This window comes from Ptychodera flava (genome assembly GCF_041260155.1).
Source record: "Ptychodera flava strain L36383 chromosome 3 unlocalized genomic scaffold, AS_Pfla_20210202 Scaffold_25__1_contigs__length_14229661_pilon, whole genome shotgun sequence".
In the NCBI taxonomy this organism is placed as follows: Eukaryota; Metazoa; Hemichordata; class Enteropneusta; family Ptychoderidae; genus Ptychodera; species Ptychodera flava.
The window spans coordinates 4,312,906-4,328,178 of NW_027248279.1; the positions used below are offsets into that span (position 1 = coordinate 4,312,906).

At 35.8% G+C, this 15,273-nt stretch overlaps 3 protein-coding genes across 5 annotated transcripts in view; 1 reads left to right on the top strand and 2 right to left on the bottom strand.

Moving 5' to 3' along the window:
• Positions 1-5,620, bottom strand: part of LOC139125648 (uncharacterized) — a 10,169-nt gene extending 4,549 nt beyond the window's left edge. Inside the window, exons 1-2 of one of the 2 annotated variants that reach the window (XR_011550312.1) lie at positions 5,489-5,620; positions 3,592-3,668 (exon numbers count right to left, since the gene is read on the bottom strand). The gene's annotated coding sequence lies outside the window, so the exon portion shown is untranslated. The remainder of the gene's footprint in view (positions 1-3,591; positions 3,669-5,488) is intronic. The other variant, XM_070691748.1, reaches the window with a different exon arrangement.
• LOC139125634 (GRIP and coiled-coil domain-containing protein 2-like) overlaps positions 1-11,284 on the top strand; it is a 27,309-nt gene extending 16,025 nt beyond the window's left edge. The window contains exon 9 of the mRNA XM_070691728.1: positions 7,881-11,284. Coding sequence (XP_070547829.1) covers positions 7,881-8,227 — 347 coding nt within the window. The 3' untranslated portion in view covers positions 8,228-11,284. The remainder of the gene's footprint in view (positions 1-7,880) is intronic.
• On the bottom strand, positions 11,241-14,637 carry LOC139125647 (coiled-coil domain-containing protein 191-like). Of its 2 annotated transcripts, none has more exons than XM_070691747.1 (4): positions 14,472-14,637; positions 13,578-13,874; positions 13,063-13,125; positions 11,241-12,286 (listed from the first exon to the last, which is right to left on the bottom strand). In XM_070691747.1, the coding sequence occupies exons 2-4, from the start codon at positions 13,734-13,736 to the stop codon at positions 12,116-12,118; spliced, it is 393 nt and encodes a 130-aa protein (XP_070547848.1). In that variant the 5' UTR covers positions 13,737-13,874; positions 14,472-14,637; the 3' UTR covers positions 11,241-12,115. The 2 variants fall into 2 exon arrangements, with proteins under 2 accessions (XP_070547848.1, XP_070547847.1); XM_070691746.1 differs by having other exon boundaries at positions 12,989-13,125.
• Positions 14,638-15,273: the final 636 nt, after the last annotated feature.

Here is a 15,273-nt window from a genome sequence, read left to right on the forward strand (position 1 = left end):
TGTCTCTGCAAAAATAAAACATTGTGTCAATGATACACACACTGTGCACTGTTCTTATATCACTGTACACAGCAATGTTTACACATCACTGTACCGTACATGGCAGTGTTCTCACATCACTGTACACAGCAGTGTTCTCACATCACTGTACACAGCAGTGTTCTCACATCACTGTAAACAGCAGTGTTCTCACATCACTGTACACAGCAGTGTTCTCACATCACTGTACAAAGTAGCTTTCTCACATCACAGCAGTGTTCTCACATCACTGTACACAGCAGTGTTCTCACATCACTGTACACAGCAGTGTTCTCACATCACTGTACACAGCAGTGTTCTCACATCACTGTACACAGCAGTGTTCTCATATCACTGTACACAGCAGTGTTCTCACATCACTGTACACAGCAGTGTTCTCACATCACTGTACACAGCAGTGTTCTCACATCACTGTACACAGCGGTGTTCTCACATCACTGTACACAGCAGTGTTCTCATATCACTGTACACAGCGGTGTTCTCACATCACTGTACACAGCGGTGTTCTCACATCACTGTACACAGCAGTGTGCTCACATCACTGTACACAGCGACTGGATTAGATAATCTGAGTGCAAAATGCTTAAATTATCTGCTACTATCATTGCCCCCTCACTATGCAAAATTTTCAATCTTAGTATAAAATCCGGTATATTTCCTGATCAATGGAAAGTAGCCCGAGTTGTTCCCTTGTTCAAGGCTGGTTCAAAACAAGACCTTTGTAACTACAGACCAGTTTCAATACTACCAATTGTCTCCAAAATTATTGAAAAGCATGTGCACATTCAGTTGTACAAGCATATCAAGCCGCTATTGAACAATTCTCAATCAGGATTTAGAGAGCACCATTCGTGCGAAACAGCCTTGATTAAACTTAGCAACTTGTGGCTAAAAGCTATGGATAATGGAAATATTAATGGAGTAGTGTTTTTGGATCTTAAGAAAGCTTTTGATCTGGTTGATCATAGTGTATTGTTAGAAAAATTATCAATTTACAGGTGTGATGGTAAATCTCTTCGGTGGTATAAATCTTACCTACAAAATCGCATGCAATTGGTTCAATTTAGAAATTTTTACTCTACAAGGCAACATATTTTGACTGGCGTTCCCCAAGGTAGTATACTTGGGCCTTTATTTTTCATCATTTACATAAATGATTTGCCACTTTATATTGATAATAACATTGACATGTACGCAGATGATTCAACCATAACTTCCAGTGCAAAATGTATTCAAGAAATTGAGACAACTTTGAACTCTGACTTAAATAATGTTCATAATTGGTGTAAGAATAATAGAATGGCCATTAATTGTGACAAGACAAAGACAATGATTGTAACAACGCAACAAAGACGTAGACATTTGAATAAACAAACTTTAGACTGTAATCTTGGTGAAACGGAATTGCAAGCAGTACACTGTGAAAAGATTCTTGGTACGCTTGTCGATGAAAATCTGTCATGGAAGCAGCACTGTGACAAGATTTTTAAAAAAGTAAATAGTAATATTGCTTTGCTCAAGAGAATAAGACAGTTTTTACCTATAAATATAAGAAAACTTTTTTATAATAGCTATATTTTACCACACTTGGATTACTGTTGTCATTTATGGGGAGCATCACCGTTTATGAAAGGGTTGCATAAGATTCAGAAACGTGCTATCAGAGTGATGTGTGATGCAAGGTATAATGCTTCGACCGAGCATTTATTTAAAACAATGCATATAATGCCATTACCAGATAGAATAGTTTATAAGAATGTTTGTATGGTTTTTAAATGTTTAAATAATCTTGCACCACAATATATGACAAGTTTTTTTACCGAAATTGATCATAAAAGAGTTACAAGATCCAAGATGCAAAAATTGTTAGTGGTTCCTGCAACAAATAAGGATTTTTATCGAAAAGGCTTTACTGTAAATAGTGCCAATCAGTGGAATAATGTCGATTTAAATATAAGATCTAGTAACTCATTAAGCAGTTTTAAAACTGCATACCTGAAAGCTTATTGGGTATAATTTTTTGGGTTTGTAAGTTTTAGTTTTCTTGTTAAATTGTTTTTGTTATCTAGTGTGATTGTGCATTTTTTTTCCCTCCTGTGTGCAGGTGGTGACTCCTGGCCACTTTTTTCTGTGCATTGTATTGTTCTAGCTTTGTTTGTCATGTTTCATGTTGTTCTGCTTTGTATCAGTTTGTATGTTCAACTGATGGCCCTGGGGAAGATAAGCATCTTTACTGAAGCTTACCAGGCTACCCTCGTTAAACAAGGTTTAATAAAATAAAATAAAATAAAATAATACACAGCGGTGTTCTCACATCACTGTACACACAGTGGTGTTCTCACATCGCTGTACACAGCAGTGTTCTCACATCACTGTACTCAGCGGTGTTCTACATCGCTGTACACAGCAGTGTTCTCACATCACTGTTCACAGCGCTAGCGGTGTTCGCACATCACTGTACACAGCGGTGTTCTACATCTCTGTACACAGCAGTGTTCTCACATCACTGTACACAGCGGTGTTCTCACATCACTGTACACACAGTGGTGTTCTCACATCACTGTACACAGCGGTGTTCTCACATCACTGTACACAGCAGTGTTCTCTCATCACTGTACACAGCAGTGTTCTCAAATCACTGTACACAGAAGTGTTCTCACATCACTGTACACAGCAGTGTTTTCACATCACTGTACACAACGATGTTCTCACATCACTGTACACAGCAGTGTTCTCACATCACTGTACACACAGTGGTGTTCTCACATCACTGTACACAGCGGTGTTCTAGCCCATCACTGTACATATAAGCAGTGTTCTTACATCACTGTACACAGCGGTGTTCTCACATCACTGTACACAGCAGTGTTCTCACATCACTGTACACAGCAGTGTTCTCACATCACTGCAGTGTTCTCACATCACTGTACACAGCGGTGTTCTCACATCACTGTACACAGCAGTGTTCTCACATCACTGTACACTGCGTGTTCTCACATCACTGTACACAGCAGTGTCCTCACATCGCTGTACACAGCAGTGTTCTCACATCACTGTACACAGCGGTGTTCTCACATCACTGTACACAGCGGTGTTCTCACATCACTGTACACAGCAGTGTTCTCACATCACTGTATACAGCAGTGTTCTCACATCACTGTACACAGCAGTGTCCTCACATCACATCACTATTCACAGCGATATTCTCATATCACTGCATACAGAGTCACACCAATTAAAATGGCAGCCAGTCAGAATGTGTGAAAGGATAATCATATACCGGTACATAAAAAGATTTATTTCAAATTCTGTGACAATAAAATCAATCCACTTTCAGCGACTGTTACATATGATTGATGAGGATGGATTAAACCAGTCATTTTACAAACCACCGTACCTGGTCTGTGTTTTTTCTCAATTACAGATGAAAATAACACAAACCAATGACGTATTGCCTGGAGATAGGAGTGATTTAACAAGGTCACTCAAAATTGCACAAAACATAAGAAATGCCAAAAACAAGATCTGAATATTATCACCATGGTTACTTACCATACACGTATAATACTGCACTCGATGGCCCACTTGGTTCCTCATGGTGAAAAGTTGTTTACTATTTTGTTCCATTTCTGTTGAAATAAAAGAATTAAAGTATCTGGATAAACTGACGGCAATATTCATTGGGTACCTGGTATGCTTCACTCTGCACTTTGGATGTACGATATGTACATTAAGAAAACTTTCTACATTAAGAACAATCTCAAAAGTTACTGAGTGTCTGAAAGATGGGCTGATCAACATCACCATAGTAACAGCAGAGATCCTGATCTTTCTTACTTAAAGTTACTAAAATAAAACTCTGGAAAGCAAGGTACACAAAGCAACTCAAGAAACCCAACAAGCAACACAACAATAAAACACAAATTGCCTAGTTTGCATGATTTGCATACCCTTCGGAGGTTAAGCCATGTTGGCTGAAAAAACTACATCAGTATCTTTTTTGTTTGGATGATTTGCTTCATGTTCACACAGTGGTGCGTCATCCAGAACAATCTTTGACATATTATGACATACCCATGCATGACATCATCGGGCCAGCCACAGGTACCTGTCTAATATAATTGATTGTACCATATGTGTTCACAGTAAAGGAATAGCAAGTCTCATAAATTGAAAAACATATTTATGATTAAAAACATTATGTACTATTTATTGAGTATTTTCCAGAGCTGATCAGAGGATTCAGGTAATAGCTTGACCTTTGAACCATACAACACATGCACTCTATTTGCTTTTACAAGGACATGACAAGTTGCTGGATGACTTGTCTTGTAAACCTGTAACAGTCATTACACCTGACTGTGTTGCTGCTGAATTGCCTACCGAGTTGCTAGCAATGAGTTAAATATCTTGTGTATACGTCCGCCTTCAGAAATTAAATCAAGTTTTCAACTGTTTCTTTGCCTTCATCATTTAACAACCATGGTGACCTGTGCAGAGGGAAACTGGTTTGAAAGGCCAGCAGCTGTAACTTTTGATGATTTTTTGATTAATTTTCTTTTAATGTTAACTGCAGTTTAATTCTTGTGCTATACCAAATTTAGTGTAGAACATGTTTAGCATGGTGTAGAACATGTATTTTGGTAGTGTTAGGCTTGTCAACTGAACCTGTACTGCTACACATGCATACCCAAGTTACACTGTGACAGTTATTGTTGACAAGTGAATTCTTATATGGAGTAAGGCAAAGCTATGACACAGAGAAAAACGTTTTGGTAGGAGTCACAGCACTTTATCAAGGCATCGTAGCAGCCTATCAGACAATGTCAGTCACAGGTTTGATTTATGACCTCAAGGGAGGGCAACATGTTACCAAGGAAACACTTACTACCAAAGTTGGGATGCATGGTGTCATAGCAGGCTGGAAGAAAGCACAAACCCCTTGGGGGATCATACCGCACATTGGCAATGTGGTACAATGGTCCCTGTGGGTTTGCATCAGCAAGTCACCTCACAGAACTTTATTGAACTTTTAATAATTTAAAAGCAATTGAAATTCCAGTGGAAAATATGACAATCTCCGCTAATATACCGGTAGTGTGGTAGCTCCCTTGTTTGTTTGTTTTGGGTGTATTTTATAGGGGTATTAATGGTGGCGGGTAAGAGGGAATTTGTCAGTTGTGAACATCAGTGTGGCAGGAGTTAAAATGGCTATATATACCGGGTACTGTGCCGATGATGAGGAGGAAGTTAGCACTGCAGGTGGCTGATGGGTGATGATCCAACTACATGTACCAGCTAGATTGGTTGTCAAGCAAGTACAATATGTATGTCATGGCATGCATGTGAGTATGAGGTGGATGAGGCTTTCATCGGTGTACCGGTAGAGTTGACGTGCTACTGTAGTATTGGGGTGATATGAGACCACAGAAAAATACATGTAGCTTACCCAATGTAGTAGACATGGCCAAGGTCTCTGTGACCTCAATTCATCCAAAGAAGTTTGCTATCGGTAAATTACAAAACATTGACAGCCAGGACAAAAACTACATGATGCTCCATGATGTGACTGCAGTGTGACAGTGAGTGTCTGTAAAATGTCAAACAAACATAGAAAAGAGTAATTAACCCTCTAGGTGCCATGAAAGTGTTCAAAAATTATGAAATAATGAACTCGCAAAGAAGTGATTACAAAATTTCAGATTAGTCTTTGTAAATTTATTCATGGTATCAAAAATAATTTGGTTATACAAAAAAATTTGATCTTTAATAAAATTTAAATAGCTCCTTATTTCTGTGACAATATTTTAGAGCAATTCAATTCAGCCTGTTTGCAAGCTGACATGATTTTCATGACAATTGTCCCAAGGAGATGTTTAACTACAGTGCAACAACTTTATGATGAAATCAGATGTCGCTTTGAGAGTGCAAAACAGTCTCCTTGATGATCTCAATACAAAACCCTCACATCACAGTACAGTGTTGTCAGAAAGTGTTAAATGTATCAGCACGGTGGTAATGACGTCCAAACAAGCAGTGAAAATAAAAGACTTCAAGCATTATGTGTCATTGTGAGGAAAATTAAGGGACAACATTTGTAAAGCTGTACTTTTTTCAGCATTTTGTTCTGTGTCATATTTACATTTTCTTGTTCTGCCTCTGCGCACACTTTAAAGCCTATCACTCACTGAGCAAACTCTATCTTTATTGCATTTATAATATGCCTAATTGTTGTTAATGTAGTAAGTGCCATGAAAGTGAAAGACTTAAACTTTTATTCAAACTTTCCTCAAGGAATCTTTCAACCATTCTCTTTCAAAATCAGAAATGAAAATCTGGGGTCACTGTGCAAAATTTGGTACTAGAGAAACAAAGTACCAAAGATTTACCAATATTTGACTTTAAAAATGGCTGAAATCCTTGTGTTCAATCTTTGGAGATAAATAAAATTTGCTATTTTTGAAAATCGAAGCTAATGATAAGTGTTCTTACACCAAGAGCTCTAAAATGAACCCTCACAAGTGGGGGAGTGGCATATCAGAAAAAAATATTGTAAAAGATTGAGATTCCGAATATCTGTCTCCGAGGTGCATTCTACCTTAATAGGAAATAATTGAACTAAATTAAAAATTAAATTAAATTCCAGTCATCGATATCAATCTGGATACAGGGATTGTCACAAGCTGAACACTATTTATTTCTAAATGTTCAATGTTTCCAGCCCCTTTCAGCAGTGCAGGTCAAATATCACCTTAGAAATCAATGGTCTTTGAGTCAGACTATTCAAGTGTATGGGTGGAGAGATGTGACCATGAAACCAGATAAGAAACAACAAATACTGTAAAATTATCAAAAGTATAAGCTATAGTATAACATTAATTCTAACATTTCATGGCAACTGTGGATAAATTCAATGAAAACAAAATTTGGTGTTTGTGTCTTTTTCTGTTGCATGCTAGATACTGTCAATTGAGCATTCATTGTCATGAAATTATAAAATATGATGCCCAAAAATAGAAGTTGACTTGTTGACACTGTTGTTTTGCAAGAAAAAATTGAGAAAAACAGTATCTTTTGTCTGACCTTACGTAGTTTACTACTTTTGAACTCATACATTTACATGGCCTCTATATTTAGAAAACAAATGAAAAAAAAGTATTTCAACAAACTCTTCAAAAAGTACCAAAATACAACATAAAGTGTGCCTTCAAATATTATATCAGATAACGTGGATTATTTGATAAATATATGTCAACTTCTGGACCACTAGAATGATCAATTTTGGAAGAGAAGTGAACAGCAAACAATGTAGCATTTTTCACAAAATATTTGCTCTCTACTCTCAGAATTTTTGAGGCGAAAAGCAGAGGACAATTAGCATAATTTTTAAACTGTCAAGAATGATTAACTTCAAAAATCAAGGAGAAAATAACTTATTTTACCCTTGTGTTTATTTTTGATAAATTATTCGGATTTTTATTTTATTCTGTTTTTATAATATTATCAGGATGAATTTTGAAGCAAGTATAGATACAAATTGCCTGCAGCCCCTAACCCTTAGTTGCAATAGCATGACATTTTGTGACACCTAAACATTGATTTCAGCTTTTAGCCTTGTGGTGCAGTGAGGACTAGAAACTATCTAGACCTAAATATATAAGAAAATTGTTGCTATTGCATTTCAGGTTTGGTAACATAATTTAAGAGTTTTCACTGTGCCAGAGAAATTTCAATGTCAGCAGAAAATTTTCACATCAATACTTTCCTTGGTAAAAGAAAATAAACTTACCTGCGGCTCCTGTGAATAAATATTGACCTTTGACCTCTTCTTTACTCTGCAGGTCACAAATGGACATTGCAGGTATTGGGCAGTTATGAGTCTGGTACAGAGCCAGGACAGTTTAATTCACCACATGGTCTGGCATGGCATGGAGATCAGCTTGTGATCTGTGACACAGAAAACCATCGCATACAAATACTCAATAAGAATAAGGTGGTCATAGAAATTATCAGATTTGATGGTCAGTTTGACAAAGAATTCAAGCCATGGGATGTGGCCATATCCCCTGATGGTCACTTCTTTATCACTGACATCGGTAATAACCAAATAATTATTTGTGACCAAAATAAAAAAATTATTCAAATTATTCCCAAAGTGCAGACATTGAGGTTAGGAGCATTACTGTAATGGCAGCATTTATTTTTGTCACTGAAAGCAAAGGTAAAAGTTTGATAAAATACAACATCAAAGATGGAAAACTTGTTGCAAGAGTCAGTGATCAATTCAGTAATCCACACTCTGTAATGGCTACTAGCAACAACCATCTCTTAGTGTCAGACTACAACAAAGATGTCATTCATGTTTTAGATTCTGATTTGAATTTCTGAATTCATATCGCAATGACAGGTTAAAGTCTCCACAAGGCTTGGATGTCGATTCACACGGCAATATTTATATTGGTACTAAAGGCATTGTAAAACTGAGATCTGATGGACAATTGGATTGTGTATTATTTGAAGGTGATTGGTATTACCCAGAGTTCATTGCAGTCAATGATGACATCACAACAACAATTGCTGTCACAGGGAGGTGGTCGTCGTTGTATCAGTCCTTCCACCAAATCAGAGTATACTCTGTATCAACATAGATATGCATTACAATCTCATCAAAATATCACCATTTTTAACACATTTTTCACATCCTACACCCCAAGTTTGGACTAAAAATCTCTTGTCCTCAACTCGACACAGAACTTCATGTGCATCCGGATCAGAATTGTGAAAATTTTGGTGAAAAATTCAGGAATTTTTTGAAAATGCATTGAAAGCAATGGACGGTCTGCATCGGTGACGTCATCGATTGTTTTGTTGACTTCAAGTAAAGTAGGTCAGTAGGTTTTCTCCATTTTTCTCAAAATCCAGAAATTTTAGACATCAAGTGTGGGCTAAAAATTTCTTGTTGACAACTCGATGGACACGTTTATGGTGGTTGAAAACCAATTTTTAAAAATGTAGGTGAAAAATTCCTGACATTTTCAAAAATGCATTGATTGCAATGAGCAGTTTGAATTTGTGACGTCACTGGAATGCCAGTAAGTTGGTCATGATAAGAATTTCTCAATTTTTGGTAGAATTACAAAATTTAGACATCAAGTGTGGGCTAAAATTTTATTGTGTATGAATCGCTAGACTTGTCTATAGTGACCAGAATCCATAATGAGAATTTTTTGTGAACAAAATTTGAGTAACTTTTGATGAATCATAATGAATGAATGAAAACAATCAATTGATTCTTGAAAATGCAGTGTTTAAAATTCAATCATTGAAATTCTCAAAATGGTTTTCGAATTAAAAACTGATTTCCGTAATTTGTACGGATTGACGGGTTACATCCAAAGCAAAACCGGCGATTTTATAATTTTCCAAACTCACAACAATGGAATATTTTGATGAGATTGTGTATTGGACTGTCCTGACAAACCATCAGATCTCAATTACACCAGAGACAAACGACCGGTACGGTTCATTTGTCAGTGAAATGTACTTGTAAAACATTACCTGTATATCCTGTGATAACTCCTGCATAATATGTGCTAGATAGTCCAATCCGATGTCGATGGTATATTCCAAATATAAACGTTTACGGAAAGTAAACGAAGGACAGCCGACACGTTCTGTCGATCATGAACTCAATTATGAAATATGTGACTCAGTTCTATCGCCCTCATAAGGCGTAAGTCGTTTTACATTTACATTCGTTTGGAAGAGGGCGCCATAACAAGTTTTTCCACAGGCAGTTCCACGTGTTGAAGCTCCATCGCAAGCTTGTTGAATATACAGTTAACATCTTTCCGCGAATGTTGTGACGATGGAGCTGCAAACTTTAATCTGTGCGTACGCTATGGTGAAAACGATACATTTTGATCACGTAGAAAACATAAGGCAACACCATGAAGAAGCATAAAATTTGTCATATTCGATAGATTAAAAGCAAAATTAAATATGATCAAACATGAAAAATGTTTGCTTCGTTATCCAACACCTTCCAAGTTCAAAAAAAATGTCCAGCGAACGATACTATTCTTCAACATTGCATACTGTTTTTTCATGTATAAAATTCTGAAGCATTATTATTACATAACCAAATCTACTTCAAATGCAACTCTATGCTTTATTGAGTTTGATTTCAATGTTGCCTCTTGAATAAAAAGTGTTTTTTAAAGTTTCATTTTCAGTGGTCAGTTTCAACAGACATTGAGATGCATTTGTAAAATATCTTTTGTGGAGCAAATCCTTCTTGTATAGTTATATAGAGGTAGAGAAGAAAAGTATATTCTGAACCTATTGGTAGAACTTTTATTGATATGATAGATACAGATATACAATATAAAAACAGAAAACACTGCATGTTTCTTTTGCATATTTTAATAATTGCTGTAAATTTTTCTTCACCAAAGATGTATCTGCATATGCTGTGGATATTTTGGAAGGATTTATAGTGGACATTCTCCCTAAATGTTTTAAAAATACTCCATATAATTCTTGTAAATACTTTTCATGTTTGTTGAAATCAATACATTGGTCTGATATTTTCATCATTTGTGGATTAGTCTTTTCTAGAATAGAGCATTTAATCATTTGTGAAATTTTTCAGGTAATTTATCTGTTGTGTATGATTAATTATTGAATGCTTTGGTTGGATGTTTTTGAAAACATTTACAGAAATCTTGTATTTGAAAGTTTGGAATAGTTTTTAGCACTAAGGAGACACCATATGCAAAGGTTCATTTGACATGATTTGTCTCAAGTTTCAATTCAGTCCAGGATCTGATTGACACATCTTTCTTCCATAAACACTAAAAGACATGTACAATGCAAATCAAACAAAAAACAAACAGAGCTATGTCATGCTCTGAGAGATTTTTCTTCCAAATCTGAATAAATGTTTAACATAAGAAATCTTCAATAATACTAAATTTACTTTGAAAATTGTACATAAAGAAGATGGACTATAGGAATACTCAAATAAATAGTAATTAGATCACTTCATGTAAATCAATAGTCACGGTTCATACTCAGTTGTTGTGATAAGTAATATTTGCGCACAAAGGTTTAAAAAAATAGAAACAAAGTTCATGCATTGCTACATGTCGTACTGTCTTCATTCTTTCAGAGGAAGAAATGCAACAAAACACCAAACATGCATTTTGTAAAAAATAAATATTTATTTCTCTCAACTAATGTATATAGTATTTTATGGTTGTATTTTATATTTCAGCATATTTCAGCCTCATGACAAAATATATATGTCACACAAAATACATAATGTACATCAGTAAAATAAAATAAAGTAACAGCTGAGCAACGATAATTCTGACTCTTTTTTGACGTTGGTGTCTTTCAAAATGAATATTTCATATATTTCTTTTTGAACAGTCTAAATTTCTGACTGAAAGTCAAAAATTCTAATTATCTAATTATTATCTAATTATCTTCTTTCAGCTGATTTTACCAACTCTCTCAAGCTTCTATTCTATGTGTTTTGCCACCGGAAAAAATAATGTTTTGTAAACAATTAATATCAAAACCATATTTAAAATTCTGTTACCACTGACTGATGTACAGAAATGATGAAATACGTAACTGTGCATGTAAATGAAAGTCCTCTTGGAAATATAAAAGCATTGCTCCATACACTGTTGATAAAAATAGGACATACTGGTATATTTCGAAAAAGTGCAGGAAAAAACCTGACACTTTATTTTGGCTGATTAGAGTTGAAGGAACGAGAACTATTAATCGCTTATTATCCAGGTACAGTTCTTGTTTGTGAAAAAATGTTGCGTACCAAAACTTCTGAATACAGGAAAAACCTGGCAGAAAAGTAACATTTGTTGAACGGAGCTCTTTTAGAGGACGATATTGAAGATTGACAACAACTCATTTTGCATTCGGTAAAGCTTATCATCATGTGCTGTTACTATTTTCTGCTCAGTCATAAATTTAATCGAAGGTCATGACCTGTAACACTCAAGGTCCAGCAGTTGACCTCACTGGAATAGGCAGAGCGCCCTCTTCAGGTATAAAAGGTCTTGAACAGATCATTGAATGCTATGATACACCAAAGTCTGGAAGTATAGACTGAACTTTCTTTCTCATTTCTTCCATCCTCTTCTGACGTCTTTCTTCTTCTTTCACAACCTGTGGGTATCTCCTCCATGCACTGAAAGCTGTCTTCACGATTCGACTGTGCAGGATAAACACACAGCAACATGAAAAGGTCAGAGGTGATAACATTTAGTGTTGGGTGTGTGTGATGACTGTATGTGCTGTTGCCTGGATACAAAACTATTCTCATTATTCTAAATCACAGACTCAGTTGAAATCTCAGTAACTATTTTTTAAAACACAGGATAGCAATTACTTTTAAATATTGAAATGTCAAACGATTGGTGAATTAGGTGAATTAACATAATAAAAATAACATGTCCTAAAAACAGAAGCATAAATTTCAGTAACTGTTACTTGAAACACAAGACAAGCAAAAAATTTTAAATACTGAAGTGCAAAAGGATTAGTACATTAAAACAATGAAAATAACAGGTCCTCAATGACCACTGTACCATATTGTTTTCTAATTATCAAGGGGAAATCTATCAAAGCAAATTATTGAATTCATCACGTGATAAGTCTAATGAGGTCAAAGGTTTTGTAAAACTACAGTGTTGACTGTGAGCAAACAGAAAATGTACAGAATGGAGTGTGTCCCTGTTTGATATATTTAGCTCTTTTGACCTTTGACCTTTTTCCTCTGTAAATGGAATCAGTACAGTTCTAAGAGATAACGAGGGAGGCCAACAGACTAGAGAACTGTTAACTATTATACTCCAGCTGTCTGACTCTATCATGATTACACTAAATTGCAGACAAAATGGATTTTGTTACTCACTACTGATTGTGTTCAGTTGCTAGTTTTTCCTTTCTCATCATAGTGTAGTCTTGCCAAAGTTTGAAATATTTCACCTTGGTTGTGTAGGAGTAATGTCTCCTAGCTTTCTGCAGCTGAATGGACTGTAAATGACCATACTGTAAAATAAAAATAAAAATATCCGTGTTAGATTATGTTTTAGTTTCTGTATATTGGTTTTTTCATAACTGAAAGTTTCATGCTTTTATTCTCTGCAAGTGTTTTTATCTCCCGCCAGCAGGTCCGTATTTTACTGTATCCATTTTTACTTGTTGTAGTTTTTATCCTCTGCGATTTTGCAAGCGTTTTTATCTCCTGCTGTCGGTCAATTGTTTATTGCATTCATTTTCACTTGCTGCAGTTTTATCCCTCTTTTGAGGTTATTTGTGGTGTTCCTATACAATGTCTGCCAAACCCACTACCTATTCACATTCAGGTCTCAAATGATTATTGTCTCAAACAAATATTTGTTTCCTATTAATTGCATAACAAAGGCTTATAAAAACTGATTGTGGGTTGTTAAAAACAAATTTCAAAACAAAATTTCAAGAAGACCAGAGAAATGACTGACCCGTCTCCATGATGCCAATGCTCTCCTGACAAGGATACAGTTGTACATCTCATCTGCCAAGCGTTGTTTCTCTTGTACGGTGTCCTGTGTTATCTCTTTCCATGGAGTAAAACATTTCTGTATCAATACCATGTTATGATGATCTATAGCAATCTGCATGTTGTGTCTGGATATCTGTACAAGTCTCAACCATGGTGTCAGTCCTTTGTTTCTTAGCAGTGTTTGTCTGTAGTGTTCATCTGCCTTGCTATTCTGTCTCTTTATCTGATCCAGTCTCTCCTGCTTCTCTTCTTCTTTCTGTTAAAAAACAAACACAATTTACAAAACATTTCTTGCTTTGATGTAGTATTATTGATTCACAGTGCAAATGCACTTGGCATGTCTTTACAACTTAGTCAATTGCAGTTTTTGCTATCTTAAATAGCTTTTGTCTTGTACAGGGAGTTGGGGGGTTGGTTGCATTATGGGTAAAAAGTTGACTTCTCAACACAGTGAGTTTGAGATCATAATTAAATAAATGCCTTTAATCCAAAGTGTCAAGCTAGTTAAACAACTTTTTGTGGCATTTCTTGTAAAAGATTACTCTATGAACCTAAAATTTTATTTTGACTTCAGTAATTGTATGCATTTTGCATGTAGAAAACCATAATATTGAAAATATTTTCAACTGATTGAGGTTTTCAAGTAGTTGGCAAAATCATTATTATGGTACAGATAATAATAGGAGATTGATTGATTGATTGTTTCGTCGGTTACTTGAGAAGATCAATCAACAAGCCTGATTTGAAACATCTTTGGACTTATGACCAGTGGTGTTTTCATCCCCGAGAGGACCTAAACGACTTCTGAAGGATGAATCCAGCAAAGAAAAGTACATGAAATTACTTACCCTACCTGTTTGGCCAGTCTCCTTTCTTCTCTAACTCTTTCAATCGTAGCTTTCTTCTCGGCTTCTTCTTCCAGTCTTCATTTCTCTTCTCAGACTGCCTCTTTGATTTGTGCCTGTATAATGGGAAAGATGCAGCTAAGATGACAAGCTTGTAGAAGGCAATGGATCTGTCTAGTTGTAATCTCTCCCTTGCCTTCAATCCTAACACACACACTTTATCCATCCTCTACTAAGCACTGTCTTCTATCCTTGCCTCTCACTCTCCCCTTACTTTCCTCTTTCTTACATCAACCCTACATGTACACTAACCAATCTCTTTTCTTCTCATTTTCTTCTCTTCTCATCAGCCTCAGCTTTCCTCTGTGCTATCCTGACAGCTCTCAAATTTCCTCCATACCTGTCAATCAAACATACATTATCAATGTAATTTACCAATCACATACACAACACAGTAACCTCAGCTTTCCTCTGTCCTATCCCAACATGCAACAGAGGCTATTCGCAACTTCAAAACACACTTTGAACAGTTCAAGTCTTACAATGCACACAAGGAAACAGAGGAACAGTAAATGACTATGTTTTGACTTAATACCTTTCAGGAAGTTTGTACTTGCTTTGCTGGTTGTCTTGGCGTTGTTCAGTGTAACATTGGAACTTTCATTACTGCTGTCAGAGTGTGTTGTCACTGCTGTGTCTGAGGACTGTGATCTGTCAAAGATGAAAACAAAAATCATTAAATACAGTAGTATGTCTCTACACTCAGACTAACACTGTCATGTTTTAAAATTGAATATTTGACTGATGCAT

What these genes read in the sequence shown, in the direction of transcription:
- LOC139125647 (XM_070691746.1), bottom strand. Translation starts at nt 13,736, where the DNA reads ATGCAGATTGCTATAGATCATCATAACATGGTATTGATACAGAAATGT. An exon ending in CATTGGCATCATGGAGACGG is followed by an intron (nt 13,126 to 13,577) that starts GTCAGTCATTTC and finishes TTTATTTTACAG; the next exon opens with TATGGTCATTTACAGTCCAT. An exon ending in GCAACTGAACACAATCAGTA is followed by an intron (nt 12,287 to 12,988) that starts GTGAGTAACAAA and finishes TATCCTGCACAG; the next exon opens with TCGAATCGTGAAGACAGCTT.